General features: G+C 44.2%; 1 protein-coding gene across 1 annotated transcript in view; it reads left to right on the top strand.

The window, feature by feature from the left end:
* The window catches only part of DAG1 (dystroglycan 1), a 102,600-nt gene that overhangs the window by 57,790 nt on the left and 24,460 nt on the right, over positions 1-20,350 (top strand). The window contains exon 2 of the mRNA XM_060240102.1: positions 19,450-19,857. Coding sequence (XP_060096085.1) covers positions 19,561-19,857 — 297 coding nt within the window. The 5' untranslated portion in view covers positions 19,450-19,560. The remainder of the gene's footprint in view (positions 1-19,449; positions 19,858-20,350) is intronic.

Below are 20,350 nucleotides of genomic sequence, written 5' to 3'. Positions count from 1 at the left end.
CCTTCCTTCCCAATGGGCACCCAGCTTTGGAACACAAGGGGGGTGACCTGCACAGCAGAGGATCACCCTGCTTCAGTGCAGAGGGGAAGGTCAGCATCCAAGGGCACAGGGGTCACAGAGACCATGCTTCCCCCAATTCCTCTTCAGGATCAAGGTCTCCCCTAACCCTCCTCTAAGAGATCTAGAGGCCCTGCCATCCCTGCGCAACCAGAAGCATCAGAGGCCTCAGGGGAGGAAGAGGCTGGGGCAGAGCGGCTTGCACTTTTAAGTAGTAGCAATGATCGCAATAGCTTTCAGCAGAGACTCCCCCCCCCCCTCATCTGGATCAGACAGATCATCCTTGATTGCTTCTCTGGGAGAGGGAGGATTAGAAAAGGAGGATGGTGAATGGTCAGGGGAAGAATCTGAATCTCAGACCTCCTCATCTATACTGCTTCAAATGGAACACTTCCAGCGATTGCTGAGTAAGGTGATTTCCACACTGAACTACCAGATGCAGGAAACAGAGAAGCCTATATCCTCAGTTTCAGCTCAACGGGACACAAGGAGCTTCAAGAAACCAGTCAAGGTACAGACCATTTCTCCCTTCCCAGACTTCTTCGACAATATCATGAAGGCAGAGTGGGCCATCCCTGGAGGCAGGAACTCTTTGTTATCAGTGGCCAAGAAACTATATATGTTACCAGCAGAGACAATGGAGGACCTAAAGGTTCCCCTGGTGGGTGCGCCCGTGGTAGCTCTACATTCTGGAGCTGTTTTAACAAAGGATGGGGAAAATGCTCTGAAGGATACTACAACAGAAAGAATGAGACTGCTCTCAAAAAAGCTCATGAGGCAATGTCACTAGCCCTGCGTTCTGCAGCAGTACTCTCAAATTTCACTAGAGCCATTGTCATTTGGGCAAACAGTCTTCTCCAGAACCCAGATGTCTCACCAGTGGAGCTAAGGAGGGCCCTTTTAAAAATAAAGAGAGCAGCTGAGTTTGCTTCGGATGCATCGCAGGACAGTGTTCAGTTCTGTGCCAGGGCACAGGCAGCAGGCATCATAATTCGTAGCAACATCTGGCTAAAACATTGGAAAGTGGACACTCTCTCCAAGAGCAATCTATCTACAGAGAAGTTCTCAGACAGACTGCTTTTTGGCGAATCAAACCTGGATAAGGTTCTGGTAGAAACAATGGAAAAGAAAAAGGCCATGCCTTCATCATCTTTCCGTAAGGACAAGGACTACAAAAGCTGACCTGCACAGTCCTTTCGGAGCTTTCGCTAATCAAGTTGAGGCTGGGACAGCAAAGACTATAGAGGCTTCAGACCATCCAGGCATGGATCCAGAAACAACTCAAGAAAACCCACATCCTTCAGGAATGACAAGGGTGCTGCAACCAAGAAGCAGACTGCATGACTATCAGATTGGAGACTGGCTCCAGGCATTTGCAGAGACTTGGAGCAACACCACCACAGACCGGTCCATCATTCATCAAGGCTACAAAATAGAGTTCAACACTACCCCACCTTATAGCTTCACACCCTCCCCAGCACCGAAATTAAAAGGCAGACGACTACTGCTACAACATGCCATCCAGCACCTATGGGACATAGGAGCAATAGAGGAAGTTCCAGAGAAACAACACTACAGAGGGGTCTACTCCATCCTGTTTGTTGTTCCAAAGAAATCAGGGGACTGGAGAGCGGTGTTGAACCTGAGTGGCCTCAACAAGTGGGTGCAAAAATGGAAGTTCAGAGTGGAGTCCCTGCAACATATTCTACAAGTGCTGCAGCAAGGGGACTTCCTTACATCCATGGGCCTCAAGGAGGCTTATCTACATATTCCCATACACTTGGAATCCAGATGTTTCCTCCGGTTTTATTTCCAAAGGCAGCATTTCCAATACAAAGCCTTGCCCTTTGGTCTTTCTTCAGCGCCTAGGGTCTTCACCAAGGTAATGATGGCATTGGTGGCATGTCTTCGCCTGGAGGGCATTCATACTTACCCGTATCTGGACGATATTTTACTATGGGTAAGGGACCACACAACAGCCATGCATCACACAGGGAGGACAGCTGCCCTCCTGCGCATGCATGGGTTCCTCATCAATGAGGACAAGAGCAACATGATACCAGTGAGAGACCTAGTGCATCTCAGGGCCAGGGTGTGTACATCCCAAGCCACTGTGTTTCTACCAGAGGACAAATAAAAGATCCACAACATGGTGACGGGCATCAGGTCTCAGAGGCAAGCCGACCTAATGCATCTGGCAGCGGTCCAGGGGCTGATGATCTCCTGCATAGACATAGTACCCTGGGCATATTTTCATGCCAGAGCCTTATAGTGGATGCTTCTTCCCTACCAGAAGGACATTGCCAGACGGAGCCACAGATGGATTGTGGTGACAGACAACCTCAAGAAGGAGCTGAAATGGTGGACAATGTCAGTGAACCTGAGCAAAGGGACCAGCTTCCTCCAGCCACAACAGATGTGGTCACAACAGATGCCAGCAAGCGAGGCTGGGGAACACTCTGCGGGCATCAGGTAGCACAAGGAAAATGGTCAGAGACAGAAACGAAGCACAGCATCAACTGGCTGGAGCTACGGGCAGTCAGACTGGCACTGGTAGCCTTCAGCCACTTGCTGAAGGACCGCCACGTTCTTGTGCACACCGACATGACAACGAAGGCTCACATAAACCGGCAAGGGGGCACCAGATCAAGGTCCCTCTTTCAGGAAGCATGAGCTCTGCTCCTATAGGCGGAAGAGAATGTCACAAGCATAAGAGCGGAGCACCTCAAGGGCCAGGCCAACTGCCAGGCGGACTGACTGAGCAGGAAGGACCTGGACCCAGGATAGTGGGCCTTGAACAGAGAAGTCTTCACCCAGATAGTGAACAGATTTGGACTTCCTGTAATGGATCTTCTAGCAACCTCGAGAAACTGTCAAGTGAACCGATTCCTTTCCAGATTCAAAGAGCCAGCTGCAGAAGGGATGGATGTGCTGATGCACCCAAGGCCCAAAGGACTCCTGTATGCCTTCCCACTGCCACCCCTGCTAGGCTGGATTCTGAACAGGATCGGGGGGAGCAGGCAGAAGTGCTGCTTGTGGCCCCCTACTGGCCAAGGAGACCATGGTTCTCCGACCTGGTACAGATGGTGACCTCAGAACCATGGAGACTGCCACTCAGACTGAATTTATTACACCAAAGTCCTGTGCTATACCCAGACCCAGAATGGTTATAACTGACAGTATGGAGGTTGAGAGGTCAGAGTTAGAGACCCAGGAGTTCCCCAGGGAGGTGGTCGAAATCATGGTTCAGGCCAAGCGACCAGCAACTAGACGGATTTACAACCACATGTGGACAACTTTTACCAAGTGGGCGTACAAAAACAACCGGGACCCATTGCAAGCATCTTACAAAGAGGTAGTGCTCTTTCTCTTTGATGGCTGGAACACACTTGAGCACCAGGTGACGGCACTGCAGGCCTGTTTGGGCCAGTGGAAGCTCAAGAGCCTGTCCAAAAACAAACGTGAAGAGGTTCCTCTTGGGAACTAGACAGATGGCGCCACCAGTCCATCACAGGTTTCCCACATGGAGTCTCCCAAAAGTCCTCAGGTCTCTAACAGCACCCCCATTTGAGCCTCTAAGGAAAGTAGAGCTGCGCTACCTATAATACAAAGTGGCCTTCCTAGTAGCCATAACATCAGCACAAAGAGTCTCCAAAATTGCGACCCTGTCTACTAGGAAGGAACTGTGCATATTCCAAAAAGACTCAGTGACATTGAGGACAAACCCCTCGTTTCTCTCGAAGGTAAACTCATATTTTTACCTTAACCAACCAGTCATCCTTCCGTCTTTCTGTCCTAATCCAACACATCCAAAAGAGAAGTCATGGCACAAACTTGATGTGTGCAGGGCCTTGCGTATATACCTGAACAGGACTCAGTCATTCCGGCAGACATATTCTCTATTTGTCTCACATTGTTCACAGAATCAAGGGGAAAAGGCCTCTAAGGCTACCGTGGCCTATTGGATCAAACAATGCATTGCCAAGGCGTATGAGGTTCAGGGATTACCCCCACCAGGATCGGTCATGGCACATTCCACCAGGTCTGCAGCGGCCACTGCAGCATTTGCCACAAGGGCCACAACAGAGATCTTGCAGAGCTGCTACCTGGACCTCCTTCTCAACCTTTTGTGAGACACTACAGAATAGACCAAGTGGCTTCTGCTTTCGGCAGAAAGGTCTTACAGCAAGTTTTGGAACCGTGAGTACCAAAAAAAAAAAAAAAAGGAAAGGCAGAAAAAGAAAAACCCACCCCAGAAACCAGCTTGAGTACTGCTAACCACTTCTGGGTGACTTCCCCCCACTGAAGGAGAACAGAGCATTGGCTCTTACCTGAAGGATCCTTCTCTTCAGTGGGGGCAAAGTCATCCACATCCCTCCCTCAAATAAAACTACAGACAAATTACAAGTCAACAAGACAAAACAAAGAGGGGGGAGAGAAAGAAAAAGAGGCAATAGCAAGTTGAACAAAAGAAGAACACAGAGAACCGAGACACTGCACAGAACAAAGCTTGGACATAACTGGAGAGGTCAGCCGGGTCTCTCTGACAGGAGCCACACATAACAAAAGAAATTTGCATAGCCCTATCGAGAGAACAGAGGCGTGACCTAACCACTTCTGGATGACTTCCCCCCACTGAAGAGAAGGATCCTTCAGGTAAGTGCCAATGCTCCGTTCTTCTAGTGTTCCAAACTGAAAGAGTTGTTAGACTTTCATACTATACATTTTGAGTGAGCAAAACCTTTTCTTAAAAAGCATTTCAATCATTTTAATTAAAAAAAATCATAAGAATTTTTAGTATTCCTTAACATTTCCCAGTATACCATGGGAAAACCTGAGGGGCAATTTTCAGGGGACCCCCCCCCTTGCTTTCACCGTAACATCTGTATCCCTTATATGCTAAATAAAATATTCTGTGCTCCTGGAAGAGATTTACTGATTTTCCAACTGCCTTTCTTTTTCTTATGTATCCTTTAGAAAGTCATATTTTTCTGCTTTCCTGGTAAGTCCCCATCTGTGAGAATGTTGAGAGAGACCCTTACCTTATTTGTTTTTGACTTGGTTTAATTGCTTTTGTAATTGGCATTGGGCCTACCTGTTTACACCTAGATGTAGTGATATTGGCTTGCAACTAAATAAAAGTCTTATTTGGGAACATAAAACTTCCAGTCAGGTAATCCAAATGCCTTTTGCACTGTGTAGTTATATTTGTTTAGAGACAAAGGGGCACTTGCAAAGTGGACAGATTTCATTTATCATCTTGAATCCAAACTAAGATCCATTTCGTGAAGATGTTCATCACAGACCAGTTTAGATTCACCTTACAGACTGGCACACTTAAGTGCTCAGAACTTTCCAGAAGCAAGGCTGGTAATTAGTGGCAAAAGGCAAGGGTGTTTCAGGAGATGGAAAGTAAATGTCCTGGCTGTTTGGTCAGTAGCCATAAATGTTTATAACTTGTTGCAGTGTAGTATTGTCTGTATCCTGTTGTGTCATACATATAATGCTGGACCTCAAAAATCAAATATTTCGCTCAACATTTCAATTTTAGATACAAAAATAAGGCTTCAGTTTGGTGCTTTTTGAGTTAATCACAAATCAAGATATTAATGATGCATAGAATTAAAGACATATTTCAAAAGTTCATTTTTGTCTTTCTTCCTAGCTATATTAAAGACAAGGAGAAAGAGTTCTGCTAAACACAGTGTTAGCATGTGCATTAGGAGAATATTAATAGTTATGTGAAATTGCTGCAGGCTCTTTCTGAGAAAATAAGAAAGGTGTATCACTTACTCAGAATGTGTGGAGTATGTTCAAGCTGCAGAGTGAGATTGCATAGGACATGTCTAGAAATTTTTACAAGTTGTGCTGAAAGTTGCATGTTAGAGCATTGGTAGAAGAGCTGCAAAATAGAATAGGTGGGTAGCAGTTCTATTGGCAATTCAGGCATGAGGGGATGTGACTCCAGTCAAGAATCTATGCAGTACTATGCTTTTACCTTTGTATTGATCTGACTGTGAACTTTTGTATTGATCTGATTTTAATTTCGATTTCTATCTAGCTTTTGTATTTCACATTGTTGTAAGCTGCCCTGAGCCCTGCTCACAGGGAACAGGTGGCCAATAAATCCAGTGAAATCTTATATAATAATAATTCTCCTGTCATGGTGGCAGATCTGACCATCCTGATTGGTTGGGGCTTGGTGGGACTGTGGGGTATCAACCTTTGGCTTGTCAAACTCTCAATCAAGAATACTTGCATGCCATTGGTTAAGTCTGCTCCTCTCTCCCACCCAAGTGGCTGTTGCTAGCCAGCAAAGCTGATTCTGTCAGTAAAAGGCAACCAACCTTAGTTCTGGCAGTTATTGTGGGAACACACTATTGGACCATTACACATCAGTCACCATCGCTGGCCTTCCATTGGGTGACTCCCCTGCCTACTGCAGGCCCAGGAATGTTGAACAAACTGCCAAAAGCAGTCTTACCTCAGAGACAGCCACATCTCCAACTCTTCTCTGTGTCCTGTCAACTGGCCTCAGAAAGGGCTGTTGAACTACTGCGGCCTCACAAAAGGCCTCCCAGCATATACAACCTCCAAAGGCCACAGAAATAGTCAAGGATAACAGGCCCCACTGAGAGTGCTTCCTTTGAGCCCATGGCTGCCCCCTGGGAAGTGCTAGCCAGAGACTGTTGCTAGGCTACCCAGGCTGCTTTTGTCAAGAAAGAGAGCGAGCTCAGGGAATATGTCATACGGTTCACCCTCCAAGTAAGTTATTTTCTCCAGGATGGGGAGAGAGATCTGTTGTCTGGAGTCCAGATGGCAGAGATCAGCTTCCCTTGAAGTGGAGAGGGGGAGAGAATGCCTTTTCTTGGGTGGGTGGGAAGACAGCGAGGGGGGGGCACTCACCCAGCAGCCTTTAGTGATACCTTTCCAGGTTGGTGGGAAATCCCTGGAGATTCTGTGGTGGAGTTTGAAGAGGGTATAGGCATTAGGGCTTACTTCCAGTCTAACCTGCCTCACAGGGTTGTTGTTCAGGTCAAAGGAGGGAGAGGAGATTGATGTAAGCTGCTTTGCCCCACCTCCCAGGGAGAGAGACTGACCTTATCTTATGTAGAGGCTGCAGGGAACGGGGGGGCAATGAAAAGCTGAAGTCAGTGGTGCAGATAAAGGAAGGAGATAGGATTGCCAACTCCAGGTTGGGAAATTTCTGGATATTTTAGGGGAGGGGCCTGGAGTGGTTGGGGTTTGAGGAGGGATGGGACCTCAGACAGGTACAATGCCATTTCCTCATGGGGAACCACTGTTGCCAATCTCCAGGTGAGGGCTGGAGATCACTCAGAATTACAACTGCTCTCCAAATAGCAGAGATCAGCTCCCCTTGAGGGGCGGGGAGGAGGAATGAATTCCTTCACTTGGATGGGTGGGAAGACAGCAGGGGGGGGCACTCCCCCAGAACTGCCTCCTAGAGCCTGTTGTAGTTTTCTTCACAACAGGCCTTACTCCTAGTAAATAAATAAATTATCATTTAACAATGGAGTAGTAGCATCTTCTTCCTTTTGTTATTTGCAAAGGTTATTAAATATTTGATTTACATTAAATTCTTGTATTGTTTGAGAACAAACATAATTACAAAGATTAACACTTCATTCTTCAAGAAGATATCTGACAGAATTAAAAACAGCCTTCTTTAAATGCCCTTGCTTAGCTAGCTCAGTTTTTCTGTCATCGCACTAACCCACCTTTTAAACTAATGCAGCCCCATTCTCTAAATATTAGTGGGTATACTTGCTCATTTGCAGCATAGTCCCTCTGTCTTTATTTAGCTTCCAAATTCATGTGTTCTGGTTCTGTTCAGCATGGTGTTTTCCAAGCTACTGTTACTTTTCGTGATCAGACATGTATCAGAGTTCGTATTCCCTCTCTTTAGCAATGCCATTGAAATTATGAACAAAACTCTGGGGAACCCTCAGTCATGACATTCTAAGTGCAAAATTGTGTCCAATCCCAATTTGAGAAATGGTGTGTCATGAGTTTTCTGAACCCAGTACACTTCTTGTGTGTGTGCTGTTCTTGGGGAGAGGAGTTATGATCCTCAGCTCTGTTCAGTGAGTTTGCTTGCAGCCTTCTGAACAGGTTTTTTATCCAAATTATTTTATTCCCCCCTCTTATCAGGAATGTGGTTTTTCCAGTTTCTGTTGCCTTACTTAATGCATGAATTTGCTTTGGTAAATTTTAATGAAACCATAGTTCTAGAAAGCATAAAAAGCACAGAGAAGGCGCCAATCAGACTTGTTATTTTAAAAACAGTTAATCACTTGTAGATAATTTTATCACATCGTTGCAGCTGTAGAAGTGAAACCCACAAACTTTTCCAGAATATCACTATCTCTGACTGGCACAAATTTGATCCCCCCCGGTCTGTATGACCAAAAGATCCTTCCAAAGATTGACATTTACAGATATGTAAAGCTTAATTCTTTACATATTGGGCACAGTAGCAAATAATATGGTAGATCTTCTGCAACACTTTTACCATGAATACATCCTGAGTCCATTGGCAACTTTTAAGACCAACAAAGTTTTATCCAACTCAAACTTTGTTCTTCTGATTCAGACCAACACAGTTACACATCTGAATCTGTCTTCATGAATACAGTGTTTCAGATCATATGGAATTTCTTGAAGAACTATCAAAACTTGCAAAACACTTATGTTTGGAATTTGGAGTGACAGATAATGGCCTTAAGTATGCAGCAAATGAATGAATTTTATAGTGTCTTTAGACAAGACTGGAATGACTTCCTTGAAGTCTGGTAACATTACAAAAGGTATTATGAATGCAAGACGCTGGGATAGTTTCTCCAAACGTGAACTGATGAATGCTGGCAATCGGGGCTTCTAGAGGAGATTTCTTAATAACTCTAGTTTCACATTAATTGGCTTGAGCGATCTAATGTTCCATTTATTATGTTGTATACCTGGTAGTATTAAAAAAATATATTTGTGCCATTTCAATTTAATGAAGAAATGAGTGGCTGGAGTGTAGGAGGCAGCTTGGAATGTGTCATTCTCCCAATAAATGTCTGAGCCAAAATTCCTGGTGTAGTCTCATCCATCAGTTTAAGTTGGTCTTGCTACTAGACCATTTTTTGCAGAATGCTATGAGATTGGAATATATGGTGATTTAGGGCTGGCAGTGGATGTTCACAATAAATAGCAAAAATTAAGTAACTTTTCCTTTCTGGGGCACATGGTTTTCAGCAGTCATGCTTTTTTTCCTTTCTAGATTGCTCCCATGGGCTGCATTTCCCTATTGCTAGTGACAGATGTACTTGAAACTGTGTGAGTGAAATAAATACAGTAAGATCTGATCAAGGAAGTGATTCTGGGAAAAGGCACCTTATTACTGTTCATATTTGCTAACTTGATGTTGGTTGCATGTGAAAACAACATAAGAACATAAGAGAAGCCATGTTGGATTGGGCCAATGTCCATCCAGTCCAACACTCTGTGTCACACAGTGGCCAAGAAACCCAAGTGCCATTAGGAGGTCCACCAGTGGGGCCAGGAGACTTGAAGCCTTCCCACTGTACCCCCCCCCCCCCAAGCACCCAGAATACAGAGCATTACTATCCCAGACTGAGAGTTCCAATGATAAGCTGTGGCTAATAGCCACTGATGGACCTCTGCTCCATATGCTTATCCAATCCCCTTTTGAAGCTGTCTATGCTTGTAGCTGCCATCACCTCCTGTGGCAGTGAATTCCATGTGTTAATCACCCTTTGAGCGAAGAAGTACTTCCTTTTATCAGTTCTAACCTTGACTGCTCAGCAATTTCATTGAATGACCATGAGTTCTCATATTGTGAGAAAGGGAGAAAAGTGTTTCTTTCTCTACCTTTTCTATCTCATGCATAATCTTGTAAACCTCTATTATGTCACCCCACAGTCGATGTTTCTTCAAGCTAAAGAACCCCAAGCGTTTTAACCTTTCTTCATAGGGAAAGTGTTCCAAACCTTTAATCATTCCAGTTGCCCTTTTCTGCACTTTTTCCAATGCTATAATATCTTTTTTCAGATGTGGTGACCAGAATTGTACACAGTATTCCAAATGAGGCCGCACCATCGATTTATATAGGGGCATTACGATACTGGCTGATTTGTTTTCAGTTCCCTTCGTAATAATTCCCAGCATGGCATTGACCTTTTTTATTGCAATCATCCACTGTCTCAACATTTTCAGTGAGTTATCTGCCACGACCCCAAGACCTCTCTCTTGGTCAGTCTCCACCAGTTCACACCCCATCGACTTGTATTTATAGTTAGCATTTTTGGCCCCAAAGTGCATTACTTTGCACTTGGCCATGTTGAACCTCATTTGCCATGTTGACGCCCACTCGCCCAGCCTCAACAGATCCCTTTGGAGTGCCTCACAATCGTCTCTGGTTCTCACTAAGAGACGGTTCAGCCAAATCGAATAGACTGAATACCCCCTGATTTGGAAGTATGTGGCGTTATATACTTCCGAATCCAATTAGAAGCCATTATACGGGAGCTGTATACGCTCCCCGTATACTTCCGAATCAATATTCGGAAGTATACGGAACTCAATGTAAAAGGTGGGAAAGGAGCTTCTGCAGCCTCAGGGAAGCTGCTTGTCTCCTTTCCCACCTTTGGAAGCCTTTTCCTGCCTCTCCCATAGCTTCCCTGGGATCAGGGAGGGAGGGGGAGAGAAGCCCCAGCAGCCAATCCAAAGCATTCATTTGCAAAAAGCATTTCAAATGCATGCTTTGCAGGGCTGTTGTGTAGCTGATGGCTGGGCTAATCCCCCAGCCATCAGCAACATTGTTGTTCTTTTGTTTACTTGGGTATTCAAGTAAACACTGTTCTTTGGCCAATCACAGAGCAGTGGTATTTTTTGAAACTGCTCTGTGTAGAGCCAGAAAACCTTTTTAAGGAGTCTGCCTGGCTGGACTTCATTCCTTTGCTGCTGTGTTGGTATTGGTGTGTGAGAGAGATTGTGCTGCGCTGGCCCTTGGCCTCTGCTGCTGCTCTCACTCAGTCTTGCCTGACCTACCTGGAGAAGGCATCTAAGGTAAGACAGTCTTGGCGTTCTTGTTTTTATTTTAGTTAGGATAAAAGTAAAAGGACTTTTTAAGACTCAGAATCCCTTTACTTATCCAGATTTGAGTGGGTAGGTAGCTTATTTGGGGTTAGGGGGTTCTGCTGGAGGTGGGGGCTTGGGGTGGGGTGGTTGCCAATTTGCCTATATCTAACTTTAGTGAGTGGACTTTTAAAAGTGCAGCGTCCTTTTACTTTTCCTGATTTGGGTGGCTTGGGGTTAGGGTGAAGGTTTTTTTTGGGGGGGAGGGGTTGGTTAAGTTCCTGTATTGTTAAAAGTCAATTTTTTACTGTTTTAAAAGGATTCTGTGTTTGATTTGTTGCTGCTGTGTTGTGCTGCTGCTGTTCCTTTTCTCTTCTGGTTCTTTGGGGGGGGGGGTGTTTCGCCTAATTTTCATTGTTAAAAAGGTCACCTTTTTAACAGTTGAGTTCGTTGGCCTTTTCTCAGTGATCTGTTTAGATCTGTTACTGTTGGTTTTTCATCGTGTCCCTGTTGTTCCTTTTCCTGGTTCTGGTTTTTTTTTTGGGGGGGGGGGTTGTTAAAAGTTAAGTTTCTTTCTGTCACATTTTGGGTTTTTTTAATTACCTCTGGTTGTTGTGAGGGGGTTGGTGTGTGGGCTGGGTCACTTTCATGTTTTTATAGAGCTATTTTTGGAGTCTGAGAGTTCCATGCAGCTTTGTGGGCTCTCCCTCAAACCCCTGCCCCCCAGTAGCCTCTGATTATACCCTATTTTGCCATCGAGTTCAATGGCCCATAGGGTATAATGGTGGGATAGGGGCACCCTCTTTGGGTTCCCCTGGAATGGGAACCTCTGGCCCAATCTTTTTGGGACTTGGGGGTTCATAGGGAAGAGTCCCTTGAAGGTCCCCTGGAAATTTGGGGGCTCTTCCTCGAACCTCCTCCCCTCCAGGCGGCTTCCAATATACACTATTTTGCCATTGATTTCAATGGCCCGTGGGGTATAATGGTGGGCTAGAGGAACCCTCTTTGGGTGCCCCTGGAATGGGAACCCGTGGCCCAATCTTTTTGGGACTTGGGAAGTTCATAGGGGAGAGTCCCCTGTGAATTTGGGGGCTCTCCCTCAACCCCCCTCCCCTCCAGGTGGCTTCCAGTATACCCTATTTTGCCATTGATTTCAATGGCCCATAGGGTATAATTGGGCCATATATTTGGAAATAGCCATATATCTTCAGTATATACGGCTATTCTGAATACCGGTATTCGGAAATATACGGTATTCTGAATATTTTGGCCCCGTATATTTCCAAATCTGATTAATTCCGAATTATTATTTTTTTTGCACACCCCTAGTTCTCACCACCCTGAACAATTTAGTGTCATCTGCAAACTTGGCCACTTCATTGCTTACTCCCAACTCCAAATAATTAATGAACAAGTTAAACAGCATGGGACCCAGTACTGCGGCACCCCACTGCTTACCATCTTCCACTGCGAAGGTTGCCCATTTATACTCACTCTCTGCTTCCTATTAATTAGCCAATTTTTGATCGACAAGAGGACCTGTCCTATTACTCCATGACTCTTGAGCTTATGTTTATGTTTAGTTTGATTTATACCCTGCCCTCCCCGCTAGGGCGGGCTCAGGGCGACTTACATCAGATCATAGAACGATAATCGCGGGGGGGGGGGGGCGCTGTGGAACATGGTGGATGCCTGAAAGAACTGCTCTCTCTCTGCTCCACACAAATTGTATATTCCTCCTGGTTTGGGACCACATCTTACCTGGATTAGATGGTGGGAAGAGCGAAGGGTAAGTCCAGATCCTCCTGGGCTACCCAAAATCTTTCCAAATTTCTCAAACAAGGTGAAAAACACCATTATTCTACCCGGGCCTGTGACGCTCTAACTGGCTGTGAAATGGTGGGCAAAACGTCCACCCAGGCCGAAGGGAGCTCTTCCCTCTCGAACCAAATTATTTGACTTAAGAAAAAAGAGACCAGGTTGGCAAATTTTGTACCCATTCATACAAGCCTTACTCAATGTCTGGGACCAGGTCCTTCAGGAATTGGCCCCTGGATTGTCTTTCTTAACTTCTTTTACAGGGCAAACATGGTTTCTCCTGATGCAGCGTTTTTCTTCATTTGCCACCTGGAAGAAGGCGTCAGTTACATTTATTTTCCAACTATTTTCAAACAGGAAGTTACTAACCAAAGCTCAATTAGAAAAGAAAACATTGACCAAGATTCCATGGTTTGAATACCTACAGCTAAGTCACTTTTTGAATAGTCCCTTAGGTCGAGAAATTACTTCCCGCCCCCAGACATAATTTGAAAATATTTTTTCTAGATCCTGTCCTAAATTTAAAGGTCTTATTTCGCAAATCTATAATATATTAATTCAAAAAGCTTGTGAGACTCAGCCCTCATATTGTGCACATTGGCAACAGGAAAGCTACATCACATTAACCAGTTCCCAGTGGGACTTTATTTGGGAAACTGAAGCTATTCATACAAACTCAATCAATACCTTGCAACAAAACTATAAAGTAATGGCACGATGGTATCGCACGCCACGCCAACTAGTTCGTATTAGCTCACTTCAATCTTCACTCTGTTGGCGACAATGTGGAATAGTTGCCTCCTTCACTCATTGCTGGTGGGGGTGTCTGGTGGCTCAAGCCTTTTGGAACAAGGTTTTGCCCCTAATTGAAAATATCACAGGCATATCGGTTCCTAGGTGACCAGAGGTAATTCTCTCAAATAACTGGCAATCTGAAAGCATCAGATTCCAAAATCTCATTACTTATAACTCTTAAAACAGCGGCCAAAACCATCATAGCACAAAACTGGAAGTCCACCGGTCCCCTGAGTGTAGATAGCTGGATGCGTAAGATTCGGGAGTATATTACTTTAGAGAAAATTACTGCTGATATTAACTCTCAGCAATTGTTAAAGCAATTGGGAAATTTTATGCTAAATGGTACCCGGTTCTGGATAAAATTGATATAGATCCTCAATATACTGCCTCTGTCAACAGATGTGTAATTTATAAGAGTATTATTTTGTCTTAAGTTGCATTGGAGAGTTTTATCTTGTAATTCTTAGACTCAATAATTGCTTGTTTGACAACTAATGGGAGAATATGCTGTTAGACACAGATGTAGTTCAGTTGCTGTACAGCTATGTAACTGTTTCTACCTGTAAAAATATGAAAAAAATAATAAAATTGTTTGTGAAAAAACCCCCCAATGATCGCAATAATAAAATCAATTAAATTACTAAGGAGCCTTCAATGAGGAACTTTATCAAAAGCTTTCTGGAAGTCAAGGTAAACTTCTATTGTCCACATGTTTATTCACCCCCTCAAAGAACTCTTAACAGGTTAGTGAGACAAGATCTTCCCTTACAGAACCCATGCTGAATCTTCCTCAATAACTTTTGTTCATCAATGTGCCTGCTAATTCTCACTTTGATAATGGTTTTCACCAACTTTCCCGGTATTGAAGTCAGAATGACTGGCCTGTAATTTCCTGGATCTCCTCTGGAACCTTTTTAAAGATGGGGGTGACGTTTGCTACCTTCCAGTCCTCAGGAATGGAGGCAGATTTCAATGAAAGATTACATATTTTTGTTAGGAGATCCACAATTTCACCTTTGAGTTCTTTCAGAACTCTTGGATGCATGCCATCTGGGCCTGGTGACATCAGTTTTTAATTTGTCTATCAGTTGTAGGACCTCCTCTCCCATCACCTCAATCTGAATCAAGTCTTTCAACCCCCCTCCCAAAATTAATGGTTCTGGAGTGGGCAAACACTTATTTTCCACAGTGAAGACGGAGGCAAAAAAATGCATTTAGCTTCTCAGCAGTTTCCCTGTCCTCCTTCCGTAATCCTTTTACTTGGTCATCCAAAAGCCCCACTGCCTCCCTGGCTGGTTTCCTGATTCTTATATATTTGAAGAAATTTTTATTGTTGGTCTTTGTTTTTTGCAATATTCTCCTCATAGTCCCTTTTTGCCTGCCTGATCACAGACTTGCATTAGATTTGCCACAGCCAGGGCTGGCTCACCCACTAGGCCAGGGGTAGGGAACGTTGGCTTTCCAGATGTTTTTTGCCTACTACTCCCATCAGCCCCTGCCAGCATGGCCAATGGCTGGGGCTGATGGGAGTTGTAGGCAAAAAACATCTGGAGATCCAACGTTCCCTACCCCTGCACTAGGCAAATTAGGCATTTGCCTGGGGCATCGAATTGGGCCCCCCCCCGGGCACCCAAGACAAATGCCTGACTGTCGCAGGACATTTCGGTGGGGGTGGGCAGGCCACCTCTACCCTTCGGCATGCTCAGACACCAGCCTTGTGCTTACCTGCTTCGGCGGGCATCAGAATAGCTCTCTCTCTCTTAATAGAGAACAGAACAAGGCTTCACTCCCCCCTTACTTCCTGTTCCGGAAGGGAGGGGTGAAAACAAAGCCTCTTCCTGCTTTCTATTAAGAGAAGGGTCTATTGCAGTGCCGGCCAAAGTAGGTAAGCACGAGACTAGCATCACTACTCTGAGCACGATGGGGGGAGACACAGAAGGTGGCCTGCGCCCCCCCCCCCCCTGCGCATTCAGAGTAGCGATATTAGTCTTGTGCTTACCTATTTCGGCCGGCATTGCAATAATAAAAAGCAGGAAGAGGCTTCGTCCGCAACAGGAAGGGAGGGGGAAGCGAAGCCTCGTTCTGCTCTTTATTAAGAGAGAGCGCTATTCTGATGCCTGCCAAAGCAGGTAAGCACAAGGCTGGCATCCGAGCATGCTGGGGGAGGAAAGCGGAGTGGAGAGAAAATGGGGATGAGGTCAGCCCAGGGGCGTGTGGGCGTAAGTCTGCCTGGGGCTCCAGGCGTCGTAGGGCTGGCCCCGGCCACAGCCTGTGTTCCCTTTTATTAACCTCACTTGGACTAGCCTTCCACACTTAAAGGATTCTTCTTACCTTTTACAGCTTCTGGTACTTCGTTTGTTAACCACGCAGGCTTTTTAAATACTTTTTTGTGCCCTTCCTGATTTGTGGTATATATTTATCTGAGTTTCTAGATTGTAGTTTTAAGTAGCCTCCAAGCTTCCCCAAGGGTTTTGACCCTATTTACCTTTCCTTTCAGTTTCCTCTCCACATGCTTCCTCATCTCAGAGAATTTACCCTTTTTAAAGTTAAAAGTGGTTGTGTTGGTCTTTTGGGACAACTCCCTATTTATACAAATGGTGAAATCAACAACATTATGGTCACTGCTCCCAAGCAGCGCAATCACTTTTACATCTCTCATCAGGTCTTGAGCATTACTTAGGACCAAATCCAGGATCGCTCCACCCCTGGTAGGTTCTGTGACCATCTGCTCCATAGCACAGTCATTGAGAGTGTCTAATAATAATAATTTTTTTTTATTTATATCCCGCCCTCCCCGCCGAAGCAGGCTCAGGGCGGCTAGAAACTCAATCTCTTTTTCCCAACCAGAACACATATTGACCCAATCAATCTGCAGGTATTTAAAATCACCTATTATGACAGTTTTTATATTTAGCCACTATATTTCTTTCATCATATTATAATCATCCTCTATCTTTTGATCTGGTGGGCAATAATATACTCCCATAGTTAAACTTCCTTTTGGGCCACAATTTTGACCCAAAGCATTTCTAGAACAAGCTTGTGTTGACTGCTCTAGTCTGTGCTTATCCATGTGGCATATGATGTAAGAACACCCAAGCTTACTTTGGAAAACTGGGCAATTTTATTGTAATTATGTTGCTTGAAAGTTTCAGAATCCCTGAACTGAACTCCTGCTATGCTCATGAGCAAGTCTGGTCTTTTTGTTGCCAAGTCTTATAATGCTTCAAATCCATGTTTCTTTTTGTTCCAAGAATAGATGCTGGAATGTATTTTACAGGCCAGTAGATGGTGTCACAATGAAATGTTCCTCCATTTTTGTTTCATCTTTGACAGGACTGAACTTTGTGTTAATTTAATTCTTGATCTTTATACCCTTAAACATTTTTTCTACTACTGGCAACAAATAGTCTGAGACTATTTGTTTTAATCTCCTGAAAAACTCTGTACATTGAAATGCATGTTTTGAAATGCTATAGATAGGTTTATTTACTAAAGTAAGAAGTACCTCCTACAGGCATCTGCATGACCTTTGGGCGCCAAGCAAAGACTTCCAAGTATGTCTTGAGTGAAAATGCTTGCATCCCACCTGCTTTCTTGTTAGATTCACAAGGGTTATTTCCCCCCACTCCTGGGAAGAAATAGTTAAAGGAACAGTGATCAGCTAGTCTTAGATGTCAAGGATATTTTCAAAGGTATTGCTGCTACTTGGTATGATAAGCAAGGAAAGATTAATCATTTGCCATTACTGGCAATTTAGACAAAACCCCAGAGTCAAAGAATTTGATCAGAATAATTTTATTTCACACCCATTCCTCTAAAAGTGTAAAGAGAGTGCTTTATATTATGTATTGTGTCATCTTTCTGCCTCTGTTGAAACACTCAAGATGACTTCTAATACATAAAACAAAAACGATATAAATTCCACATTGAATAGCAGCTATAACAGCAGCTAGTAATAAAGTTTCCTGTGAAAGGAACCTTTCTGTTGTAAAATTGTCAAACTCAAGGAAACAAGACACACGTCACCCTGTGACTTAAAGATGACCACAGTGGCACCAGACAAAATCCCTTGCTTAGGCTTGGTTGCCTGTAACAGTGCCTTCAGACTTGGCTCCACCAGAGTGTTTCTCTAGTTAGAAGGATTTCCATTCATGGACCATGACTTTCTTGCCTCTCATTCTGCTCAACCCCTAATACCCTCCTATGCTGTTCCTACGTGTCCCCGAAGAAACATTTCAGGGGGCATCTTGGGCTGGATCAGAAGGGGAGAAAGTGGGCAGAAAACCATCTGCCTGTGGAAACACTGCAGTGTTAACTAAGCCATTATCTGAACTTAGATTCTCCCAAATAGTTTTGCCTGTTTATTTCTCCCATATAGTTTTGCACAGGTGGGAAAAATAGGTGCACCTGCCTGTATCTGTGATGGAGTTGCAGGCCTTTTGAATACACTGATGAATTGAAGAAAGGAGGTGTTTGTGCCAGAATCTTGCTGTGTATCAGCCAGTTTCAACATATTATGGATTTGTCATACAGTAGTGATGGAAGGTTCTACACAGAGTAAAGGACAGCACTATTTTGTCCTGGTGTTAGAACTGCAGCCACAGAAGCCATTTGACAGTCTTGCCTGTTTGTCTTTCCCTGTGATTCTCCTCTGTGTCTTCCATTCCCTCTGTTCTTCAATCAGTAACTGCTTCACACAACCATCCCTAAGATTCTAATGAATACTAAAGATCAGCCATTGGTTCAGACATTCTTTTCTGTTAATGGAATGCTTCCATAAAATCCTAGCATGGGTTAAGGCCTATTCTGCTAGCATCTTGAACAAATGAACATGGGAGGGGGGGAGAGAAAAACAAAGCAAGTTAATTTTTTTTTTTTTGAAAAAAACAGCAATTCTGAAAGTCTTGGTGGATGCGTAATGTTGGTACTTTGCATAAAGGGCATCTGAGCATTAGAGTATGCCTTATTTTTTTTTAACAAAGACAGAGCTTGGAAAAGAACTCCACTTATTATTTGTGGTGATAAACACATTTGTTTCTTCTGTGTCTGAAATTATAAATCTGACTTCCTGCAACACTAAACCTCCCTCTCTCCCTTTTTTTTTTACAAAAAATATTGGCTTGGATCCACCGGAGCATTTCTGCAGATGAAACAGTTTCCACTTGTGGAGCATGACCTTCTCTCTTACCCCCTTGGCTGCAGCCAAAATGCCCCTTGAATTGCTGCTCCACAGGACAGGAAGCCCACTTGGAACAACATTTTGGGGAGCACTTTAAGCTGCAGTGATGGGGGAGGTAAGAAAGTTGCACTCTATGGACAGGAATTGTTCAGCCCATGGAGGTGCTCCCAGTGCAAGATGCTGGGCTCAAAGCCATCCTATTACTTGGAAGAAAAGAGAAGAGGGTATAGGTGGGATGTCTTGCAAAAATGAATTTCATTTTGGTGGCAGAAATTTGCTTTTGCTTATCTAAAATTGTCTAGGAACTGTTTTGAATAAGGGAATGGCCTCTTGCATTTCTGTAGCATTTAAAAAGGAAGCATTCACAGTGTGGGGCAGTTGGACTTCAGCAGCCAGAAGTTTTCATGTATTAGCCAACTGGCAAACCTGGGTACCATTTAAAAGTTACACAGTAAAGTTTACAATCATATGCCTCTCTTTTCCCCTTACAGATCTCAAGCCTGGCAACGATGAATCTGGTGTGAGGAACTGGTAGATACACAGCTGTGGCTCTTCATAGCTGGCTGGCTTCTGGATACCCTTTTCTGGCTAGAATACTGTACATGGTGCATGCAGAGAGAATGACTCTTGGATTTATACAGCTGCCCCCAGTGCTGGGGAGGACTTTACTGGTGCTGATGGTGACTACTTCTGTTAAGTGCCACTGGCCTAGTGAGGCCTCAGAAGTTGTACGGGACTGGGAAAATCAGCTAGAGGCCTCAATGCATTCGGTGCTTTCAGATCTCCGAGAGAGCGTGCCAGCAGTGGTGGGGATTCCAGACAGCTCTGCTGTAGTGGGTCGTTCCTTCAGAGTCACCATCCCAACAGACCTAATAGCTTCCAATGGAGAAATTATCCAGGTGAGGATATTAAGCCCTATTATCTCAAAGCTACTTTTTCCCTTTGCTGTGCCCATATTTTCTCCCTTCCCATCATCCATGTCATGATGTCTGTACTTCTAGAAAAACAACAAACCCCTAGGTTCAGTGCTCTTTAAGTCCAAATGCCCAAGATAATGATGGAAGAAAACTATGCAGTATTTTCCAGTATGTCTAAGACAATCACATTATGATGTCTGGAATGTTTTCCTTGGAATCTAAAATTTGACACTGGAATGAGGGGCTGAGCTGGCAACAAACTAAGGAAGCAAGAGAAAGGGGCAAACAAATGCTTGCCCTGACACAACTTTGCAGCTATTTTTCCTGGACCGTAACAATGTTGGTGTCTGTGATAGCATACTTTGTATTACAGGGAATGCGTCCTTTTCTAAGTTTATGGCTAGCAATATGCAGAAGCTACAAACATTAAGCCCACAAACATACCAACAGTAAGAGAATCATAAAGTTATATTTA

Source organism: Heteronotia binoei, chromosome 5 (genome assembly GCF_032191835.1).
Source record: "Heteronotia binoei isolate CCM8104 ecotype False Entrance Well chromosome 5, APGP_CSIRO_Hbin_v1, whole genome shotgun sequence".
Taxonomy (NCBI): Eukaryota; Metazoa; Chordata; class Lepidosauria; order Squamata; family Gekkonidae; genus Heteronotia; species Heteronotia binoei.
The sequence above is the reverse complement of the archived record's forward strand: the minus strand, read 5'-3'. Positions and strand labels throughout refer to the sequence as shown.